At 46.6% G+C, this 23139-nt stretch overlaps 1 protein-coding gene across 1 annotated transcript in view; it reads right to left on the minus strand.

The window, feature by feature from the left end:
- Positions 1 to 23139, minus strand: part of sema3g (semaphorin 3G) — a 179492-nt gene that overhangs the window by 104973 nt on the left and 51380 nt on the right. Inside the window, exon 2 of the mRNA XM_086002042.1 lies at positions 3012 to 3172. Within this exon, the coding sequence (XP_085858168.1) occupies positions 3012 to 3172 (161 nt within the window). The remainder of the gene's footprint in view (positions 1 to 3011; positions 3173 to 23139) is intronic.

Raw genomic sequence — 23139 nt, forward strand, 5'->3', positions numbered from 1 at the left:
GGCGCTATATAAATGCAGTCTGTTGTTGCTGTTGGAAGCAGATTCAACAGTAACTTTCAAAAGGGAATTGGATATAGTTGGAAAATGAAAAATCTGCAGGGCTATGGGGAAAGAGCAGGGGGGGTGAGACTAATTGGATAGCTTGGCCATGATGGGCCGAATGGCCTCCTTCTGTGTCGTAGAATTCAATGATTCTAAGCATATAGACGCAGTCACTGGTATATGGAGAATAATGTGGAAAAGAGAAGAGGCACGAGAAAGAAGCATAAAAATAAAAACAGAGCAGACAAAGATAAAAGGCAAGCTGCTAATTTGGGGGGGAAATCACTGAGCTTCCGACCGGCAGAGACCCCACTTCCCCCTCCCCCCCCACACGCACGGCCCTGCTGAGAACTCACTTTGTGAGCAGAACCGCTCAAAATGATTATCCCATTAGATTATTCTCGTCCCCAAAATAAAAATTAGGTGTTGGGAGGGCAACCTTTACATTGGATGTACAAGTCCTCAGTGACATCTTAGAACCTTATTTCTTCAGCGATGCTAAAGCAATCCTTGACCGGTTGACAGCTGTCCTACCAAAAATGGCGCCATAACTGATGAGCAAGAGTGGGGGCGGCCATTTTGTTGGCGGTGAAGCTTGCAAACAAAATGGCCGGCAGTTTGTTTGCCGCCTGCACTTTCATGGAAGAGAGGACAAAACCTGTTCCTAGTTTCCCCACAGGGAAGACTTACTCTAATCAAGCCTAGCTGGGTAGCTTCATGACTGGCTAAATAGGGAAGCAAGCACGGCAGGGAAGAGATCCCAACAAACAGAGATTTTAAAAATAAACAACGCCAGTTGGGCTTCTTGTCCTGACCCTACTATGCGAATATAAAAGGCCAAGAGAAACTCACCACAGGTCTATCCAACTCAAACTGCCCCTCACATCACATTGCCTCGACCTCAGTAACAACCAAGAGTGACCAGGGGCCCACAACCCTTGTTTCACTTCAGAGTGTGGTGTAAAAAGGCCAGAACTTGAATAAAAACTGGCCTCCTGCCTATTTACTCTGGCAGGCTGGGTAACTTCCAATTAATTTCAGTGCTGACCTGCACTGTTTATATGGCTCGCTGGAATAACATTTAGTAGTGAAATAGGAGCTTAAGGCGTTCCTAAAGTAACCACGGTAGCAAGTGAAATCATCTTGATCTAATCACTAATTGCTCTTGGCTTTCTTTTTTTTTTGGCTTTCAAGTGAGTGAATTTCCTTGTACTGGGTCGAAGGCTCTGAAGGGTAGAGTCGCTGGTAGAAGTTTAAGGGATGTCGAAGACGTCAGCAGAACCCATAATAACTCCGACTTCCAGATTTATTTAATTCGTTTATTGGAGATTAAGAGGTTTGTAGGTTGTCGTCACCTCATTAGATTGCCTTTCGAGCTGGATCTGAACTTACTATTGCTATCCACTGGATGAGGAGGTGACTGTTTCTGTAATGATATCATTCCATTGCTAATTGCATGTGCCAGGATAATTTTTTAAAATTTATTATTACAATTACACCAAGGACCGGCTTAATCCATACTATTGCCTTCTCCTTTAACCACAAGCACATTGTCTTATTTGATTCATGATGCGTCACAGCTAGAACTGTCCAACCCTTACACTCCTCACTGCACCAGGAATACAAGAAAAGCTCACTATCTGATAGTTGATCCTCGTCTCACCTCCAAGCTCGCTGTGTGTCACAGGCTTATCTTTCTCTACTTTTTTTTTACATTATTACTGCACTCATCAGCCTGGTGTCAGTTTGACTCAGTTGGCTAGCTTTTGAGTCAAAAGGTTGTGGGCTGAAGCCCCACTCTTAGGATTTGAGCATATCATTCAGTTTGACACTCCCGTGCAGTGCTGAAGGAGCGCTGCATTGCTATTGTTACAGGCGGGGAGATGGCCCTATCTGCCTGTCTGCTCGGGTGGATATAAAAGATCCCACGTCACTGTTTGAAGAAAAGCTGGGAGCTTTCCTGGCCAACAGTCCCCCCTCAACGAACATCACCACAAACAGATTAACTGGTCATCCATCTCATTTGTTGCTTGTGCATCTTTCTTTGTGTAAGTTGGCTGCTGCACTTGTCTACATATCAACAGTGATTTCAAAACGTAGTTCATTGGTCGTGAAGTGCTTTGGGATGCTCCGATGACATGTTAAGGCATGATATAAATGCAAATTCTGTCCTTCTTCTGATCTTTCCTCCCTTGTTCCTCCTAAACTGCAAATACATTGTTCCACACACTCTGCCTCCTCTTTATATCTCCACTGTTGAAATCGAGACACAGCTCACCATTTTCTGCTCCAGATCATTCTTTCCCAGAGATCTCAAAAAGTGGGGACCTTTCCTGGCATAGCCTTCCTCTTCTACTACAGTCTGCAGGCTCTCAAAACCCCAAGCGTGGCATCACCTAACCATTATTTCTGGATTACTCTCTTCAATCTTCTGGGTGGCCCGTACTTTAGGCCTTGACCTTCCACCTCAGCTGCTCCATAGTAAAGCAAGGGCCATCTCAAAGGAATCAGTCGGAACATAGGAACAGGAGGAGGCCATTCAGCCCCTCGAGCCTGCTCCGCCATTCAATAAGATCATGGCTGATCTTCGACCTCAACTCCACTTTCCCGCCCGATCTCCATATCCCTTGATTCCCCTAGAGTCCAAAAATCGATCTATCTCAGCCTTGAATATACTCAACGACTCAGCATCCACAGCCCTTTGGGGTAGAGAATTCAGAAGATTCACAACCCTCTGAGTGAAGAAATTCCTCCTTATCTCAGTCATAAATGGCCGACCCCTTATCCTGAGACTATGACACCTAGGTCTAGATTTCCACTACCCTTTCTGTGGAAAAAGTGCTTCCTGGTTTCCCTCATAAATGGCCTTGGCTCTAATTTTAAGAGGATGTCCTCCTCATTCTTGATTCCCCCACTCTGTCCTGGAGCAGCAAAAGAATGTCAGTCAACAAAGTGAAATAACGAGTTACCTCTCTGGCATCAACGTTTGCCCGGTCCAGTTGGAGTGAGTACAAGGTGTCCTTGGCTCCAATGAACAGGCGGTCATGGTACTCATCGAGGAACATTGAACGGAAATCCAGGAAACCACGGTGACCGAAGAACATAACAGATCTATTGGCTGCCAAGAGATCTGAAGCAAAGAAAACAATGGTGTTTAGTCAACCCGCCTTTCACTGTTGGACCTTTGTTCCACCGTGGGTAGGTCAGAATGTACCCGAGTGTCTTATTGTGACTTCCATTGTTTATAAACATGGCAGCTCTGATCCTTTTATACGGTGTCTGCTGATACTGTCATTAGAAAGAAAGAAAGACTTGCATTTACATAGCATCTTTCACAACCTCAGGTCATCCCAAACACTTTATAGCCAATGAAGTACTTTTTTGAAGTGTAGTCACTGTTGTGATGTGGGAAACGTGGCAGCCAATTTGCACACAGCAAGCTCCCACAAACAGCAATGTGATAATGACCAGATAATCTGTTTTTGCTATGCTGATTGAGGGATAAATATTGGCCAGGACACCGGGTATAACTCCCCTGCTCTTCTTCGAAATAGTGCCACGGGTTCTTTTACATCGGGTCTCGGTTTAATGTCTCATCCGAAAGACGGCACCTCCAACAGAGCAGCACTCCCTCGGTACTGCATTGGAATGTCAGATTTTTGTGCTCAAGTCTCTGGAGTGGGACTTGAACCCACAACCATCTGACTCAGAGGCAAGAGTGCTACGCACTGAGCCACAGCTGACACATTAGGTGGAATTGACTGGGAGGATAATGAAGCCAACGGTGTGGGGGCACTGAAGTAGAATACACACAACTGGAAATGGCAAGCCCATCGAAGCCCCCTTGGGATAATGCCATTTAAACAAAAACAGTCAGAAAGAAATTTCAAGGAATTCTATCCCCCAGTTTCCTTGGGTCAGCTCTCAAAGAGGTCCTGATGATAATATTCCCATCTAAGATTGGATCCTGACACTGAGACTGCGGGCTAGAAATTCATTATAGCCCAGGAATGGGTGGTATCTTTAGAAAAGTTTGAGAATTAGAGCCAGGCGCTAATGCTTTAGACTGCACACAAAATTCATTCTCACAGCTCAAAGAAATGATTGGGGCACTAAATCAAGTCTTAAAGGCCTAGCTCAGTGGCGTTATGCTCAAAGGATGGACCAATATCGGGTGCAGTCTAATCTCAACTCATCATTGCCACAGGCTTTTCCCAGTACTTAAAGGGGAGGTTCATTGATACTGCAGCACCTCATTCTCAGCATTGCTGGCCGTGCAGCTGCCTCAGCAAGGAGAAGCACAACAAGGAGAAGGAGCCGGAGGACAGAAGCAGATGTGCTTGTGGCAGATTCACCTCAGTCGGGTGGTCAGGGTGATTGAATGCTTCAACAAATGCTACATACCACCATCTGTACCACAAGCTTCACACACTGCCCAAAGCACCAGACCCCCATCACTCACCCACCAACAATCTCCATTACTGACACTCATGCCCACATCTCACACCTTGCACACAATGACAGCTATTCAACTATGGCAGGTACAAGGGTTATTAGATTTTAGAATGAATGTGATATGGGTGATATGTTTATGCATACATTTATCAATGGAGTTTGCAATATTTTGTGGTCTCTCTCATTTCACCTTTGCACCCAGGAGGACGCTGTGATATGGCATGACACAGGGATGGGATGATGGGCATGTGGTGAGCAAAACAGATCTGGGGTTTAAGTCTTCCTGGTGTGAGGTTTGAGGTCCGTTTGGAGGAGGTGGCAGAGTTCTGTGACCACCACCTTGGTGATGCAGAGCCCTCTAATACACTGCTCCTCGCTTAAATGAAGGTAGGAGCGGTGTTGTCGGAATATCCTCGGAGGTTAAGGCCTCGAGCCCCGATGTCCCTCCTCATCCCTCTGCGCATATGTTCCCATGTTTCTCGCTGCCTATGCTCTCTCCACCGTAGATCCTGGAGGGCGAGGTGGCATGCCAGTACAGCCCCCATTAATGTTGCCAAGTGTAGCAGTTTGAATCTTTGAACAATAAATGTAGCCACTTTGCACTTGCCAGAACACTGCTGATAAAAAAGAACCTTGAAATTACTCATACAAACTGATCCACTGGGTGCAACTGACAAGAAACCACAGAAACTAATCTGCCCTGACAGCTGAGGGTCATTAATGCTGATGCCATTAAATAACGTCGCTGGAGCTGGCTTCTTGCAGCTCTGCACCTGCTCTCCCTGTCGCTGTCTGGTCGAGGTGCAAAGGTAAGTTGCGACAATGAATTTTGCAGATCGGGCGCCCAGTGAGTGTTGCATGCTCACTGACGTCACAATCTGCCTGGTGTTGAAGTCCCCGGCTGTACCTCATACTGGTGGCGCAATGGGGGGGCGGGGGGGGTGCGGTGGCTGGATTTGCTGTGCGGCGCTAGATTCGCCTCGCCCCGGCTCTACTGCATCAGCACCCCATTACCGCCCTCTGCAGGCGCTAACCTACTGACTTTTTCCCCCAACTTCTTTAAACAGGTTTGCGGGTGTGTTTCCCTTTTAAAGCGGCAATGCCCCCCATTAAATGAGAGAGAAGAAGAAAAGTTGAATCTAAACATCTGAGCCTAATAATCTCGATCAACAAGATTGGAAGCCTGATCCATAAATCAATAGATATAGGAGACTGCTGTGCGGCTTGTACACTTCCAAAGTCTAGTTTGATCCACGGTTATTAAGGATTTCAACCTCGGTTATTAATTATTGTGAACTTTTTCTGTCCATGTCTTTCTTCCAGCACATAAAAAAAATCTGAATGAAGTGTTGGCAGGTTTTAAAAGGAAATCCCCCAGCTAGTGACATACATTTTTGGAGAGTTATATACAAGGAGCAAAGAAAGAACTTGCATTTATCCAGCACTTTTCATGACCTCAGGACACCTCAAAGTGCTTTACAGCCATTGAAGTACTTTTGAAGTGCAGTCACTGCTGTAATGTAGGAAACGGGGCAACCAATTTGCGCACAGCAAGCTCCCACAAACAGCAATGTGAAAATGACCAGATCATCTGTTTCAGTGATGTTGTTTGAGGGATAAGTATTGGCCCCAAGGCCTGGGGAGAACGCCCCTGCTCTTCTTCGAAATAGTGCCCATGGGATCTTTTACGTCCACCTGAGAGAGCAGACGGGGCCTCGGTTTAATGTCTCATCCGAAAGACAGCACCTCCGACAGTGCAGCACTCCCTCAGCACTGCCCTGAAGTGTCAGCCTAGATTTTTGTACTCAAGTCCCTGGAGTGGGATCCTGGTATTGACAGAGGGGTTTTACTTATGCCATGCTTGCCAGTGAAATCTCTACATTCATTCGAAAGTGCCAGGGTTTAATCAATGGTATCGTTTTACTCTAAGGACTTTGAACATTATGGTGTTAACAAATGACACCCCTGAAATGGTCAAAATGTACACTTATGAATGAAGACATCATATTCTAGCAGTCACATTGCCCTTGGAGTGATCCATGGTCAATTTATATAACCGAGATTATTCTAGCAATTAAACGCTTGGCTGGATCTACATGTTGGATGTAGAATTGACGTCACATGATACATTACTCTGAGCCATTTCTGTATCTTTGCCGCTTTAAGGCATTCTGCAATCTAAAAGCAACCATTATATATCTTGCTAAATTTGTGGTGTACTGCCAGGACACAACAACTCACCCTGAAGATAAGGTTAGTTTGGTTCAGGAAGGGCTGGGTTTGGCCTGGCAACCATCAGTGTTCAGGGCAGAAGGCAAAACTATACAATCTGCTCATCTCCAATACCGGGTCCTAGTGTCGGCTGTGGCTCAGTGGGTAGCACTCACGCCTCTGAGTCAGGAGGTTGTGGGTTCACTGTCCCACTCCAGAGACTTGAGCCCCAAAATCTAGGCTGACACTACAGTACAGTAGCAAGGGAGTGCTGCACTGTCGGAGGTGCCGTTATGGGATGAGACATTAAACCGAGGCCCCTTCTGCCCTCTCGGGTGGACGTAAAAGATTCCATGGTACTGTACTATTTTGAAGAGGAGCAGGGGAGTTCTCCTCGGTGTCTTGGCCAATATTTATCTCTCAATCAACATCACTCAAAATAAACAGAGTATCTGATTATTATACCATTGCTGTTTGTGGGAGCTTGCTGTGCACAAATTGGCTGCCGTGTTTCCTACATTACAACAGTGACTACACTTCAAAAGTACTTAATTGGCTGTAAAGCACTTTGGGTTGTCCTGAGGTCATGAAAGATGCTATAGAAATGCAAGTCTTTCTTCCTTGCTTATATGCAAGGCAGTATCTGCTCATTGTTATTGGCCCAACCCAAGTCACTTTAGCATTCCTTGTAATGTAACAAAATAACTTAGAAGGGAGGAAAAGTTTAAGGCTTTGAGGAATGAGAAATTTAAAGTATGATAGATAACTTCAGAGTGGTAGGGAATTTTAAACTCATCTCTTGGAAGGAGGAACTGGGGTATACTGAGTACGGTGCTAATTGAAGAAAAGTAGGAAGTTCTCCTGGTGTCTTGGCCAACATTCCTCCCTCAGCCATCATCACCAAGAACAGATAAACTCATCTTTCACCTCACTGCAGCTTGTGGGATCTGGCCGTATGTAAAATGGCTGTCACATGTTTCCAGATAACAACAGTCACCGGATTTTAATTATTGGCGAATTTTGGAGATGTGCGATGGCGCTATATAAATACAAGTCTTTCTTTCTGTTCACTTGAGGCATAAGCTGTTCACACCCTCTCTTTCTCTCCAACCGATACCGATTAATAAGGAAACATCTTTATTACAGGCTGGACTGTGTGTATTGATGTCAGGTTCTATATGGACTGTATAATCAGTAATTCGCCTTCTAGAAGCTTAAGATGTGACCATGCAAGAAAGTTGATTTTGATTCCAGTTTCCCTGCGCCACTATATTTATTGCAGCTTAGTGGAACAGTTTAATTATGTGTATTACAAGTCTACTTCTGGCAAGGTATGTGGCCTGGATCCATTGATGGATTACCTGCTCTGTGTCTAAATAAACCACCCAGGATCTTACACTTCATGATTCACGGTTTGCTTTAACATATTTAGGTTGGAAGTTCCTCAGGGCCTTCGTTCCAATGAAGCAAGTTTGTTGCTTTGAACAGATTAATTCCCTGTGGTATTTTCACCCTACTTTTCATAATTGTGCCAAAGGAAGTCATTGACTCGCTGAAGAGCCATTGACCTGAGGAATGGTTCAATGTATCCCAATCTCGTGAATGTGGTAACAAACTGGGACTTCAGGTCACTTACGTAGTGTACTCTTACAGTTAAAAAGGAAAAGAAAGACTTCTCTTTATACAGCGCCTCATCATGTCTCACAGAAAAATCTCAACATGATTCACGTACAAATTCCTTTTGAAGTGTAGTGATTGCTTCACACAGAGGACGATGAGATGAAGGGCCAGTTAGTCTATTTGTGGTGGTAGGGTTGAAGGGGAATTGTTGGTCAGGACACCAGGAGAACATCCCGCTCTCCTGTCAATAGTGCCATGGAACCTTTAATGTACACCTGCTCAGGCAGATGCTACCTCAGTTTAATGCTTCACCTCAAACAATGCAACACTCCCTCAGTATTGCCCAAGTGTCAGCTGTGGCTCAGTGGGCAGCACCCTTGCCTCTGTGTCAGAAGGTGGTGGGTTCAAGTCCCACTCCAGAGACTTGAGCACATAAATCCAGGCTGACACTCCAGTGCAGTACTGAGGGAGCGCTACACTGTCAGAGGTGCAGTCTTTCGTTAAACCAAGGCCTGGTCTGCTCTCTCAGGTGGATGCAAAAGATCCCACGGCACTATTTTGAAGAAGAGCAGGGGGGGGGGGGGGGGGAGGGGAGTTCTCCCCGGTGTCCTGGCCAATATTTATCCCTCAACCAACATCACTAAAACAGATTATCTGGTCATTTTCACATTGCTGTTTGTGGGAGCTTGCTGTGTGCAAATTGGCTGCTGCGTTTCCCACATTACAACAGTGACAACACTCCAAAAAAAAAGTACTTAATTGGCTGTAAAGCACTTTGGGACATCCGGTGGTCGTGAAAGGTGTTATACAAATGCAAGTCTTTCTTTCTTTTTATCATGTCTATATTGATTAACTGCGGAGACTATAAAGGAGATGAAGAACAGGAGCAACTCACACATGTGCTTTATGTGTAGGAACTTCCAAGTGTCAGGTTGCCTCAATCTTGCCTCTGGGCCATTAAGTTGTGGGTTCAAGCTCCAAGTGTGCTCAAATCTTGGAGTTGGGGCTTGAGCCCACAGCTTAATGGCCCTGAGGCAAGATTGATGCAACCTGACACTTGGAAGTTCCTACACATAAAGCGATGTGTGAGTTGCTGCTGTTCTTCATCTCTTTTATAGCTTTCTCTTTAAGCCCCTTGCTCATCTGGAAAGCACCTTACCATTCAATGGCTTATATGAAATGCCACACCAGTTCCTTTGTAAAACAACCCCACTCACAACGCCAGGCAATGACTGGATTCTAGAAAGCCATAAGCTTGAATCAATGTCTTTGTCTTATCGCGGCAATTCCTGTCAGTCAGTATCCTGAATTCCTTCAGTCTTTCAAATAGGGTTTGGAGCTTTGGGGCACCCTTGTGAGGTTATTCCTAGTGACGTTTGTTACCAGATCCCAATAAAAACATTCAAGTTTATGTTTAAAACAAACCGCGTCTTTCTTTCCAGTCTCTGGTTCATCGTAACCCACGGTCCACAGTGGAAATATGGCTCGCTGCCAGGCTTTGGCCTGCGCCAACCTGCTTCAAACCCAAAGCCCAAGGGTTTCCCTGGAATAATTACACCTCACTACTTTCAATATTCACTCAGCCATGAAAACAATTCTTTGTAAGTTAGGAAGTCTAACAAAAAACAGAAGCAGCTACTTAAAATTCAGCTTCGGAAGTACAAAAAAGGCATTGTACTCCAATGTAACAGGTCTACAGGGGCCAAATACTTGTGTTATAAACCGGCCAGATGTTCCATGTTGGCTCGGTTGAGCTGATTCAATTATGTTTCCCTAATAAACTGTCCCGGGACTGTTTTTAATATCGCAGTTTTCAGTCAAATCCTTTGTCACAAACAAATATGCTCTGATAAGAGTAAATAAGGAGAAATTATTTTCACTGGCAGGAGGGTCAGTAACCAGAGGGCACAGTTTAAGATCGTTGGCAAAAGAACCGGGGGGGGGGGGGGGGGGGGGGAGATGAGGAGATTTTTTATTTTGGCTGAGCGGAATGCCAACAAAGAGAGAAGCCGCCCGATATTCATTCGATTGAAATCAATGGAATGAAAATGAGGCGGGTTCGAGAAAGGGCGAGTGGTCCGTGCTCTGTCAGATTATTGCCCACGGTGAAAATTTGCCCCTCGGACATTTCGGCCTTGAAGTGAGGCGTCTGGGGAGGGATCCTGGCCGTGGTATGAAAGGAAGGAAGAACCTACAATTTATACAACACCTTACATCCTCAGAATGTTCCAAAGCGCTTTACAACCAAATAATGACTTTTGAAGTGCAGTCACTTGGGACTTTGCAGGCCAAAGCTGCAGTTGCCTTTTACACGGAAGGTCTCATAAACAGCAAGTGAATTGTTGTGTATGTAATATGTGTGCTACTTTGAACCTATGGACAGGACTGCACTACTTGTTGGGCGTAGTGATACGCAGTACCACTCCTGGCCATAGGGGTATAAATAGTACTGTGGGTACTGATCCCCCTCAGTTCCCGCCTGTGGGCATGAAGTAAAGACCTATGTATAGTCCCTACCTCCAACCAGTAAAGACCTGTTTGAGTTATACGTTTAAGTCTTTGTGTTAATTGTTCAATACAATACACATACTTAACACTGGCGACGAGTCGGTTCGAACCCTGCGGCAGTTATTCCACAGCGGCTTCGTCCAAAGACAGGACGTTGAAGAGAGGTTCCAATCCTCAACACCCCACTGAAAACTGAAGGGCAGCAGAAATCCTGACAGCTTCCAGCGACTGGAAGCGACAGGCATTAGGACCCTGAAGCCTCCATCAACGACTGAAAACGGGAGGACAGAAGACATCCTGCAGCTTTTTCAACCTCGGTGGTGGGTAAGCCAAGCAGCGTTGGCTGCAAAGACAGGGCTGGGGGAAGTCGGAGGTAGAAGGGCAATCGATCGAAATCCCTGATAAGGGCCGCACTCGGGCTGGAAGGCGCAGCGTCGGCAGACACTGAGGGCGCGAGCGGGTAAGCCAGAGCCCGGGAGGGAGCGAGCAAGAGCCACCGAGCGGGTGAGCCAGAGGCCGGGAGGCGCTTAGCGGGCCAGCGATCGCACCGGTGATAAGGGCTGAGAACCGTTTCGGGCGGGCGGCGCACCAGCGATCGCACAGGAGATAAGAGCCGCAGTCGGGCTGAAAGTCAGCGACGAGAAGCGCAGGAAAACCGCCATTGAAGTGGGCGGGGAGAGCGAGAAGCGCGGGAAAGCCGCCATTTTTCACGGGAAAACCGCTGGGGAAGAAGGCAGAAGCGGGAAAACCGCCATTTTGTGGGCGGAGGACGACGGCAAGAGCGGGAAGCCGCCATCTTGGATAACAGTAAAAAAAAAAAAAATCTGAGAAATTGCAAATCTGATAAAGTACTACAATGCCTAAACACGGGAATATTAGCAACTTTGATAGTGACATCGAAGATTGGGCCATATATGTTGAACGAGTTAAAAATTATTGTAAGGCCAATAAAATTCGTGAGGCTGATAAAGCACTAACATTATTAAATTTAATGGGTGCGAAGACATACGGGCAATTGAAACACCTGTTATCACCAGATGAACCGGCGGATAAGACGTTTGATGAGATTGTTACTGTCCTGAAAGATCATCTAAACCCCACGCCGCTGATGCTAGCGGAACGATTTAAATTTTACGACAGAAGGCAGCTACAGCATGAAAGCAATGCTGATTATTTGCTGGAATTGCGTAAATTAGCGAAATATTGCCAGTTTGGAACGGGATTGACAGAGGCACTTCGAGACAAATTTGTGTGTGGTTTATTTAAACAGGATACACAAAAGCGACTGCTCGAGGAGAATGAGCTGACGCTTGAGAAGGCGGTCACTATGGCAGCAGCACACGAAGCCGCAGCGAGAGGCACGGCAGTAATGCAGCTACGGTCACCGGAGCTCAGTGCACACAAATTGGGTGTGAGTTCTGGCAAATGTTATCGTTGTGGAAAGACAACGCATGATCAGAACCAGTGTTGGTTTAAAAACCAAGAATGTAGAGCTTGTGGTAGGCTTGGACATATAGCTAGAGTATGCAGGTCAGCGAAGAAGACCAGCAACAAGAAGTCACCGCAAGGAAAATACGCAAAGGTACACAAGGTGGCCGAACAGGAGTCCGATTCAGACGCTAGCTGTAATGAACTGGCTAGCTTAAGAGTACTCAACGCTGGTAAGGGTGCAGACCTCCAGACAATTTGGGTCACTCTTCAGATAGAAGGAGTCCAAGTAAGACTGGAATTGGACACTGGATCGGCATTGACGGTCATAAATAAGAAAGATTACGGGAAGTTATTCCAACATATTCCCCTACAGGATACGGGGATTAGATTGAAAACATACACGGGGCAAAGAGTGTACCCCATCGGGAAAATAGAGGTTGCAGTGGTCCACAAGGGCGAAGACAGTCAAATAATGGACTTATATGTGATATCTGAAGGAGGTCCTCCACTACTAGGACGGGAGTGGATTAGGAAAATGAATATGGACTGGCATTTCCTACAAACAATAACGAGTGAGAACTCGGTGAAGATAGTCGGCCCAGACTCTGGAACGGATGATGGTAAGCCCAACTCAGGTGCAAAAGACAAAGTTTCAGCACAGAATTCCACTGAGCAACAACAACATAGTTTAACTGTGGATTCTGAGTCTGGCAAGTCTACTGATGTGCCCATTTCTGAGGGACACCGGGCTCGAACTCAACTCCATTTCAAACTACAACAGCAATTAGAACAAATGCTTCGCCGTTTTGAGCAAGAGTTGAATGCAACGAAAGAGTTCTTTGATATAGAGTTGGAGAATCTGGAAAGACAACAGAAGCAGCTGATGGAGAAAATGGAGCAGGAGCACACAAAACGTCTGATGTCAGAGGAGTTAACGGTCAGCCAACTCCTGCATATGCTGAAGGACAGGACTCTGAAATGGGAAAAACTTGAACATGAACTTCAATATTCAAACGAAAGGGGTTCGGAGCTCTCAAAGGTTATTGGAAGAGCTGAGGTGGCAACACAGACTGAGATGACTGCAACAGAGCAGCCATTGGATGCCAAAAGTACGCTGACTCACGTCAACGTAGAACAACAGACCGCTGAAACAGCTGCTCCGGTAGAGGGATTGCATAGTCCGATCAATCAATCTCCAAAGGAAGTTGAAGTATTAAAATCACAAATGAGGTCACTAGTAAACGACTTGCTGAAAGCCCAGAAAAAGCTGGATGCAGAGGTACACATGAAGAAGTCTCTTCAGGAAAGATGTCTGGATTTGGAACAAGAGCTGGCTAACGTCCAGCTGGGTATGGAGGAAATAGACGACCCTCTCACTGGTCTAGCTCAGGACGACACCGAATATTACGATGTCCTGTCCTGCCCAGCTTGTAACTTCGACTCCCAAAGTGCAGAAATCATGGAGGAGCACCAAAAGTCTACGGAACATCGGGAGAAGCTGGCTCTACGACGGAAACAGGAGGAAGAGAAGGAGGAACTGCGCATGCAGCTGGCAGCTGTGGCAGCTGACAATGGAGCCCAGAGAGTCTCCAAGAAGCAGAAAAGGAAAAGTAAAAACAGAAGATGACCCATCTGAACCATTATCACCTCTACCAGATCACACACGTGGTCCCTCCGAACGGAGCCAATTCAGTTCGGAAGTTCAAACTGTTAAATCCATGGAAGGACTATTGAATGAGTCACTCCAGCAACGTGAACCGACTACACCACAGAGATTGAATCTGTGAACTGTTTTCCGCAGAGACTGAATCTGTGATCTGTTTTGACATGAAGTTATCTATGTATCTATGTTATTCTGTTATGTAAACCTGAAGTTATATATGTATATATGTTATTACGTTATGTTAAATGGGGAGATGACTGTAAAGCTAGGAAGGGAGGAATGTTGTGTATGTAATATGTGTGCTACTTTGAACCTATGGACAGGACTGCACTACTTGTTGGGCGTAGTGATACGCAGTACCACTCCTGGCCATAGGGGTATAAATAGTACTGTGGGTACTGATCCCCCTCAGTTCCCGCCTGTGGGCATGAAGTAAAGACCTATGTATAGTCCCTACCTCCAACCAGTAAAGACCTGTTTGAGTTATACGTTTAAGTCTTTGTGTTAATTGTTCAATACAATACACATACTTAACATGAATGAATGACCAGATTTTGGTTGAGAGAAGGAAGGTTGGCTCGGACACCAGGAGTACTCCCTGCTCTTTCTTGAATCACACCAAGCGATCTTTTCAACACCTTTTACAAGCTGGTAGCTGGTGTAGAAAAGGGAAATCAGGGAGCCTGCTCCAATTTAAATGGTGTAGAGGACAAGGGACAAGGGTTCAAACTAGACAATTAGATCATGGCTGATCTGCACCTCAACTCCACTTGCCCGCCTTGGTTCTGTAACCCTCAATACCCTTGCCCAACAAAAATCTATCAATCTCAGTTTTGAAATTTTCAATTGACCCCCAGCTTCAACAGCTCGAATGTGAAGGTTCTGCCACCTTGTTCGGGGCTCTCTCACCAGAGGAAATATTTTCTCTCCATCCACCCTATCAAACCATCTTGCGGTATGGGGGTGGTTGGGTGGGGGAGATGGGGCGGGAGTCCAGTGCAGGGGAGGCCTAACCTTCTTGTGGGCCCGGAGCAAACACTCCAGCGCCTCTTGGCCCCACAAAAGGCCTCTACTGCTCCCGAACTTCTTTCTCACTTGGCTTTACCTGGCGGGAAAGCCGCAGTGGCCTCCCCGCTCGGGTCAGAGTTCAAATTGCGGTAGGGGCCCGATGACATCATTGGACCCTGATCTGCATATTTAAAGAAGGACCCTGCCGACTTCAGACAAATGCCTTTCGCTGCCTTTGCTCAGAAGGGCCGATTAAAATTGACGTCAGGGGTGAGATCCAAGCGGAACATCGGCGAATACGTCACATGAACGATTTTAACCGTCTCTTCTGCCTGGTTTCCGCCGGGCGGGTAATGTTAAAAATCGACCCCAATGATATCACTTCCCTCCGGGCCCTTCGTGGTCAAATAGCCTGCCGACACTCACGGCCTTGGACCCGCGCGTGAAGGCTGCGCGAGGTACCAGAGGCTGGCCAGTGATGTGGAACCCTATCCCGATGGCGAGAATCCCTGCGGGAATGGAGTGCGTGGAGCAGAGTTCTCCAGAAAGCAAGGCAGCCCTGGAAAACCACCCCACCCCCCTCCAAAATCAGACAGAGATGGTACCCGAACACAGGTCGGTCTGCTCACACCGCAGTTTATTCGGTTGGTGATTTATTCATTTCTGACAGTGAAGATCTATGTTTTCAGCTGTGGAATTCATGCAATAACACACCAGTATTTTTCTTAGCACAGCCTGTGAAAGCAGTGAATTCCGAGAGAGTAAAGGGCTACCCCCATTCATAAATAAAGCTCCATCCCAGGAAGGTGATGACATCGACTAATCTTTGTAACATTTACACTTCAGTCTCTGGCAGACCTGATACTGTGCATACAATTCCCCCTGAGCGGACAGGGCTGGATCTATACATACAGCTGCCATCTTTTATCCATGAACGTACAGTTTCTGTTATTTCAGGCGCCGGGCCTACCTTTAGCATCATCTGTTCAAGTCATTGTTTCCTGAACTGCACCCACCCACCCCCCCAACACCAATCTCTGGCACAAATTCTATGGGGTAGAAATTGCGCCCATAAAATGGGTGCAATGGGTCCATTTTCAGGGACCACCGTCATGAGAGTACGAGGGGGCATAGTCTCAGAATAAGGGGCCGCCCATTTAAGACGGAGATGAGGAGGAATTTCTTCTCTCAGAGGGTCGTGAATCTTTGGAATTCTCTACCCCAGAGAGCTGTGGAGGCGGAGTCATTGAATATATTCAAGGCTGAGATAGACAGATTTTTGAGCAACAGGGGAGTCAAGGGTTATGGGGAGCGGGCAGGGAAATGGAGTTGGGGCCAAGATCAGATCAGCCATGATTTTGTTAAACATAGAAGATAGGAGCAGGAGTAGGCCATTCGGCCCCTCGAGCCTGCTCCGCCATTCAATGAGATCATGGCTGATCATCCAAATTCAGTACCCTGTCCCTGCTTTCTCCCCATATCCCTTGATCCCTTTAGCCTTAAGAAATATATCTAACTCCTTGAATATATTTAATGAATTGGCCTCAACTGCCTTCTGTGGTAGAGAATTCCACAGGTTCACCACTCTCTGGGTGAAGAAATTCCTCCTCATCTCTGTCCTAAATGGCTTACCCCTTATCCTTAGACTGTGACCCCTGGTTCTGGACTCCCCCGCCATCGGGAACATCCTTCCTGCATCTAGTCTGTCTAGTCCTGTTAGAATTTTATAAGTTTCAATGAGATCCCCTCTCATTCTTCTAAACTCCAGCGAGTATAAGCCCAATCGACCCAATCTCTCCTCATACGTCATTCCTGCCATCCCAGGTCTGGTGAATCTTCGCTGCACTCCCTCCATGGCGGAGCAGGCTCGAGGGGCCGAATGGCCTACTCCTGCTCCTATTTCTTCTGTTCTTATGCACCCCAGGAGACCTGAAAGACTCCTGAACCAATATTGGGTCGGGCCTTTTTCCAAGGGTCCGGACCGGCCGCCTAAACCAGGCGTTAGGCCCCCTTGTATATGCTAATGAGGGGGTTAACGCCTGTTTTAAGGTCCCCTCTGGGGAATTGGGCTGCCCCGAGTAGTCGCGACGTTGGGTCTGCTCCACTCGGGCTTTCCAGGTGTGGATCCGGCCTAGCAAGCTGCCGCCACCAAAAAGGTAAGTGAATTTTATTTTTTGGGTTTTGAGCCAGAAAGGGGGCAGGAGAAGCTCCTTCCGACTCCACTGCCACACCCAGAGGGCCACTTGCCGGCCACTCTCCCATTCTCCTCCCACCTCTCTGGGTCTTACCTTCAGGCTGCTACCGAGCTGCGACAGGTGCCGGCAGGCTCACCCAAATGATGTCGATGAGGCCCGAGGCCTAATTTCGGCCGGGCCCCGGCACTCCCGGGTGGCGCCCATGTCAGGCCTGTAAACGGGCTGAAGGGGGACGCCAACCCCTATTTATTTCAAGTGGTTCCAATTCAAACTTTCAATGCTTCACTGAAGGAAGGGAGGGGTTGGCGAAAGAAAAATGGAAAAGGAGTGGCCATTTTAAACTTGCCGCTTGACAGAGAGGAGGAGAGTAAAAAAAGGGAACATTTTGACTGGAGAGTGGGAGGGGAACAGGAGAGAAAGAAAAGGAGAAATAAAGGAAAACCATTTTACCAGACTTGTCTACCCTCACTCATTTAAAATTCGACTTCTCATTTTGACAGGCTTCGTTCTTTAAATTAAATGCAGGTCCTCCTCGTGTATTTCAGCGGGTCTGTAATCTGTCTCTCTGGTTTTGATCCTATATTTCACTTCTAACCTTTCCCCGATGTTGACAGCTCTGACTTTTACCAAGTTTATTTTCAAAGGCCACAATCAGAAGCCGTGAGGAGATTTACCCATGGGGAAAGGGAGGTAAAAAGCAGAGGCCAAGCCAAACTGCGTCACTCATGCTCTCAACAACCTGTCAGAAACCAGTTCAAGAGCGCATCAGCCGAGGCTTGACAACAGTGAGTGTCTGTTTGCAGTCTTCTTGAGGGAACTGCGTGGAGGATCGGGGATTATATTCTTGTGCCCACTACAACAGAATTACCCTACATAAGAACACAAGGATTAGGAGCAGGAGTCGGCCACACGGCCCTTCGAGCCTGCTCCGCCATTCAATAAGATCATGGCTGATCATCGACCTCAACTCCACTTTCCCGCCCGATCCCCATATCCCTTGATTCCCCTAGAGTCCAAAAATCTATCTATCTATCTCAGCCTTGAATATAATCAATGATTCAACATCCACAGCCCTCTGGGGCAGAGGATTCCAAAGACTCACAACCCTCTGAGTGAAGAAATTCCTCCTCATCTCCGTCTTAAATGGCTGACCCATTATCCTGAGACTGTGCCTCCTAGTTCTAGACTCTCCAGCCAGGGGAAACAACCTCTGAGCATCTACGCCGTCAATCCCCCTCAGAACCTTAAATGTTTCCAAGATTCATACCTTCCCGCCCCCCCAACTATTTTTTCTTCTTGAATTGAAATCCAACCTCTTCTAAAATTTTAAGAGGACTCAATTCTCCCAGGTATGAGGGGTGTTCTGTCATTTGACCAGCTCTGTGAAGAAGCGCTATACCATAATTCCTCTTCTTTAAAAACTAAGCTTTCCCTTGAAAATTGCACGGCAGTCGTTCCTGCTGCAGCAAGTATTTCTCCTCTGACAAATATTACTTGTGATGTGGAAACCTTAAATCAGGTGACTTACTGTAAAAGAAAGACTTTATATAGCGCCTTTCACGGCCGCAGGAGGTCACAAAGAGCTTTACAACCAATGAAGTACTTTTTGAAGTGTAGTCACTGTTGTGATGTAGGAAACGCAGCAGCCAATCTGCGCACAGCAAGCTCCCACAAACAGCAATGCGATAATGACCAGATCATCTGTTTTTTAGTGATGTTGGTTGAGGGATAAATGTTGGCCAGAACACTGGGAATAACTCCCCTGCTCTTCTTCGAAATAGCGCCATGAGATCTTTTACGCCCACCTGAGAGCAGACGGGAGCCTCAGTTTAACATCTCATTCGAAAGACGGCACCTCCGATGGTGCGGCACTCCCTCAAACCCCAACACCATCAATATAGGTAGAGCCGAGGGAGGGGGAAGTGTTCCATGTTTTAAAACTCCTGACTGGAATTGGTGAAGTGGAGGAAACCTCGGCGTTAAACCACGAGAGGTCTCGGGAACGATGATGGCAATGTAATAAAGTCCGATCGAGCTGGAGGATTAACTAGCTCATACTTGGAGCTGCTAACATATGGAGTAGACTTGTTGGAAATATATGAAAAGAAAATCGACAGATTGCTGATTCAACAGGGATGGGGGCTGGTGATGGTGCCGACGTCAATGACAATGGTAACAGTTGATTCAGGTCACAAAGGGGAAAGGTGAAAGAGCCAAATGGCCTTCTCCTTGAAGAGCCTCCCGTCAACAACTCGTCACTCAGGTTGTCGCGATCAGTTAATATTTTGCCATGCTTATACCCTTTAGCTGCTCATGGAGACTGAAGCTCATTCACCATCATGGATGCCTGCCCAGGGGCGTCTCACAGCTACAACACTGCACCAGAGGAGACCAAATGAATAGTCTGTTGACAACTCTTGAGCTGATTTCAGAACTCAGTAGATTTATTTTCTGTTTGAAATATGCACCGTTGGGGGGGGGGGGTGGAGGGTGAACTGGAGGGGCACACCATCTAGGGAAACCCCTTATAAAAATACACACTGCAGCCAACTCCACTTCAGTTAGAATCTAACAACAGACATGTAGGAGGGCAGTCGTGCGCCTGAAACCTTTCGATATGCAGTGGCAGTGATGCCTCACCGCTGTCACATATCGGGAAAATTTAGGCTATTCACGTCAGTGGATTTTATCACTACCCTCAGGAGATGATATAAGTCAAGAAGAGTGAATGACTAAAAGCGTTAAATTATGAGAACAGGTTGCATAGACTAGGCTTGTATTCCCTTGAATATAGAAGAATAAGGGGTGATCTAACAGAGGCGTTTAAGATGATTGAAGGAATTGATAGGGTAGATAGAGCGAAACTATTTCCCCTGGTGGGAGAGTCCAGAAGAAGGGGATACAACCTTAATAAGAACATAGAAGATAAGAATTAGGAGCAGGAGTAGGCCATACGGCCCCTCAAGCCTGCTCTGCTATTCAATAAGGTCACGGCTGATCTTTGACCTCAACTCCGCTTTCCCGCCCAATCCCCATATCCTTCGATTCCCCTAGAGTCCAAAAATCGATCTACCTCAGCCTTGAATATACTCAACGATTCAGCATCCGCAGCCCTCTGGGGTAGAGAATCCCAAAAATTCACAACCCTCTGAGTGAAGAAAATTAAAGCGAGGCCGTTCAGGGGTGATGTCAGGAAACACTTCTTCATACAAAGGATAGTGGAAATCTGGAACTCTCTCCCCCAAAAAGCTGTTGAGGCCAGGGGGGGGCTCAGTTGAAAGTTTCAAACTTTCAAAACTGAGATTGATAGATTTTTGTTAGTCAAGAGTATTAAGGGTTGCAGAATCAAGGCCGGTAGATGGAGTTAATGGCATCATGGAGCCATGATCTAATAGAATGGCGGAACAGGCTCGAGGGGCTGAATGGCCTACTGCTGTTCCGATCTGCCTATGACATTGAAATCAGAAAATCCTGATCGGGGGGAGGGGAATAGGTGTGATTTCTTACTCCATGGCTGCTTTCACCTCTTGGTATTGAACGTTGCATTGTCTCAGATAGAGTATTGAGCCAACAAAAACTAACTGGCTCTCTTGCGCCTGGCGAGCAGGGCATTGGGTTGCCAACTCTGGCTGGACGTATTCCTGGAGCTGCAATCACATGACCTCCTGCCTCCAACTGCCCCGCCTCCCCCACACTCCCGCCATTGGTCGCCCGACACGTCCATCGGCGCACCGCCATCCATGGCCAATCGGACCGCGAACAGAGTCTTCATTACCCGATTGGGTGATTCTTGACTGTCGGTCAAACCGCCTTCTTTCCCATTCTGATATTTTTACAACTAACAAACAAAAAAGTGTTCAAAGAAAATTAAAGAAAAAAAAGACATTATTTAATGCCCTTATGACTTTTCTCTTGGGCTGTTTGCAGCGGTGCCCTGGGGATTAATCTCCGATTCCTGGAGACTCCAGGGCAATACTGGCGGGTTGGTGACCCTAGCAGGGCATGACCTGTTCAATGTATTCCTGGGTTAAGCAATTCTGCTTCAATGACTAGCAGGCCAATTGTTACATGGAGAGCGGTGGATAGTGCCAAACCATTTTTTGCCGGCACGCCAGTGCGTTCAACTCCTGATAGGGCCCCGCTTTAAGCTGTTAAAAAAAAAAAAATTCCTGTTAAATAAATCCTTTCCTTGCCCAGCTTATTACCATGGTTACGGCCCAGACTGCACACAGTTGCCTTCTGTGTAAACTTTAATTATTGCTTCAAATTCCAGAATGCGATGAAGCAGTTTGCATTATGGAAAATATTTCACAGCAACTAAAAAGTCTGCAAGGAAACAGTGGAACAGCCAACACGCCGATATTTCATTCCGAGTTCGTCCCAAGTTATTAAAATTCTGACAGCTTATTTACTGAGGAGAAAGTGACTGGTTCGTGGTCACAGAGATAATTTCATGGACCATGTGCACGCGACAATGATAAATTTAATTAGATTTAATCGAATATTGCGGTGAGACAGGCTGACTTTCTTATTGAGAAATGCAGGCAAAAAGCCGAGGCCTATGGTTCAGGATGCCACCAAGATTGAAAAGAGGAGGCGAAGATGAGAAGGAGTGGTTGGGTGATGTTATGCTTGGATTTTAAGAGCCTGTAGATTGCAGGAGCGAGAGAAGACCGAGGACGGCACCGAGTCCCAACACTTTGAGATCCTGGAAAGAATGAGTTAGCACAGGACTCTTGTGAACGAGTCTTGATTTCAATGGAGTGAGGATGTAGAGAAGAGGAACAACATGTAGAATGGTGGGTTTGTGGCTTCGGGGGAACACTGGCAATGTTAGTGTTCATAAAACAGAGACAGACAAGAAGTGTTGCATTGGAGGGAGTGATGTTTGAGCGCTAGAAGGATCACACATCAGATGGTAAGCTTTCTCTTCTTAGCGGGATATGCTGATAGGGTGAGATGGAAGAGGGCTGGGAGGAGACTCGTGTGCAGCATAAACAACATCATAGACCAGTTGGACCGAATGGCCTGTAGACGTGATGTAACTATGTAATGTATCTATCCTGGTTAAGAGTGTGAGAGAGTTGCTGGTAGTCTCAAAGTTATAAATGGCTTTTATAAAGATCTAAAAGCAACTGAATGATGGAACAATGGATTGAGTTTGGCATTCTGTTAGTTATCCTGTTGGCACAGGGCAGCTACCACCCATTATTATTCAATAGAGTAAACTTCAAACACTGTGGAGAAAGGGGCGGAAGGCGCATTTGTCACTGCTACACAATCCTAGACTTTCCACACTTGGGAATTGGTGTTCCCAGGGCCCAGATTGGACAGGTTCTGCTTGCACCTTCTGTGATGGGCATCTCTGTCCATGGCTGAAGCCACTGCCTCCCTGCCAACAAGGCTCTGCTAGCTGCCATCTCAAACAAACAAAAAACTGAAATAAAACTAAGACTTCTCCCCCATCATTTCTCAAGATAGCAGCGCACAAGAAGAAAAAAAAACATGGGAAACTGGCCTCTGGATAAATACCAGCCTGACCTCACCTCCTGACAGATGAACATTCAATGGAATGAACCAGCTTAACCCAAACATATCATAACTAACTTCAGTGTTGATGGTTAGAGAGCATGCAGGCAGACACCAGTCCAATTCAATCAGCTCCACCTCACTAGGCCACAAACACCACTTCATTCCTCTCCTTCCTCCTTGCCTGAAGGTACAGACTCATGTTACAGTTCAGTTCCAAGGGCATCAGTGGCCTCCAGTACCTCACCCAACCTGTCATTCTTCATCTGTGAACCTAGGCAGCGAATGTTAGTCTATTCAAGTGTACACACACACACAATGATCTCCAGAGAGGCTGAGCCCATTCCTCTCCGCTCTCATCACCAGAACCAGGAATTTCCTCCAAGATGCTCCCGCTCTGCTACCATAAACGGGGTTTCCGCCACACTTCCAGCGAAGTTATGGTGGCAAAACGCGACCAGGTCCAAGTAAATTCCT

Source organism: Somniosus microcephalus, chromosome 11 (genome assembly GCF_052327205.1).
Source record: "Somniosus microcephalus isolate GS21.2 chromosome 11, FLI_Smic_1.0, whole genome shotgun sequence".
In the NCBI taxonomy this organism is placed as follows: domain Eukaryota; kingdom Metazoa; phylum Chordata; class Chondrichthyes; order Squaliformes; family Somniosidae; genus Somniosus; species Somniosus microcephalus.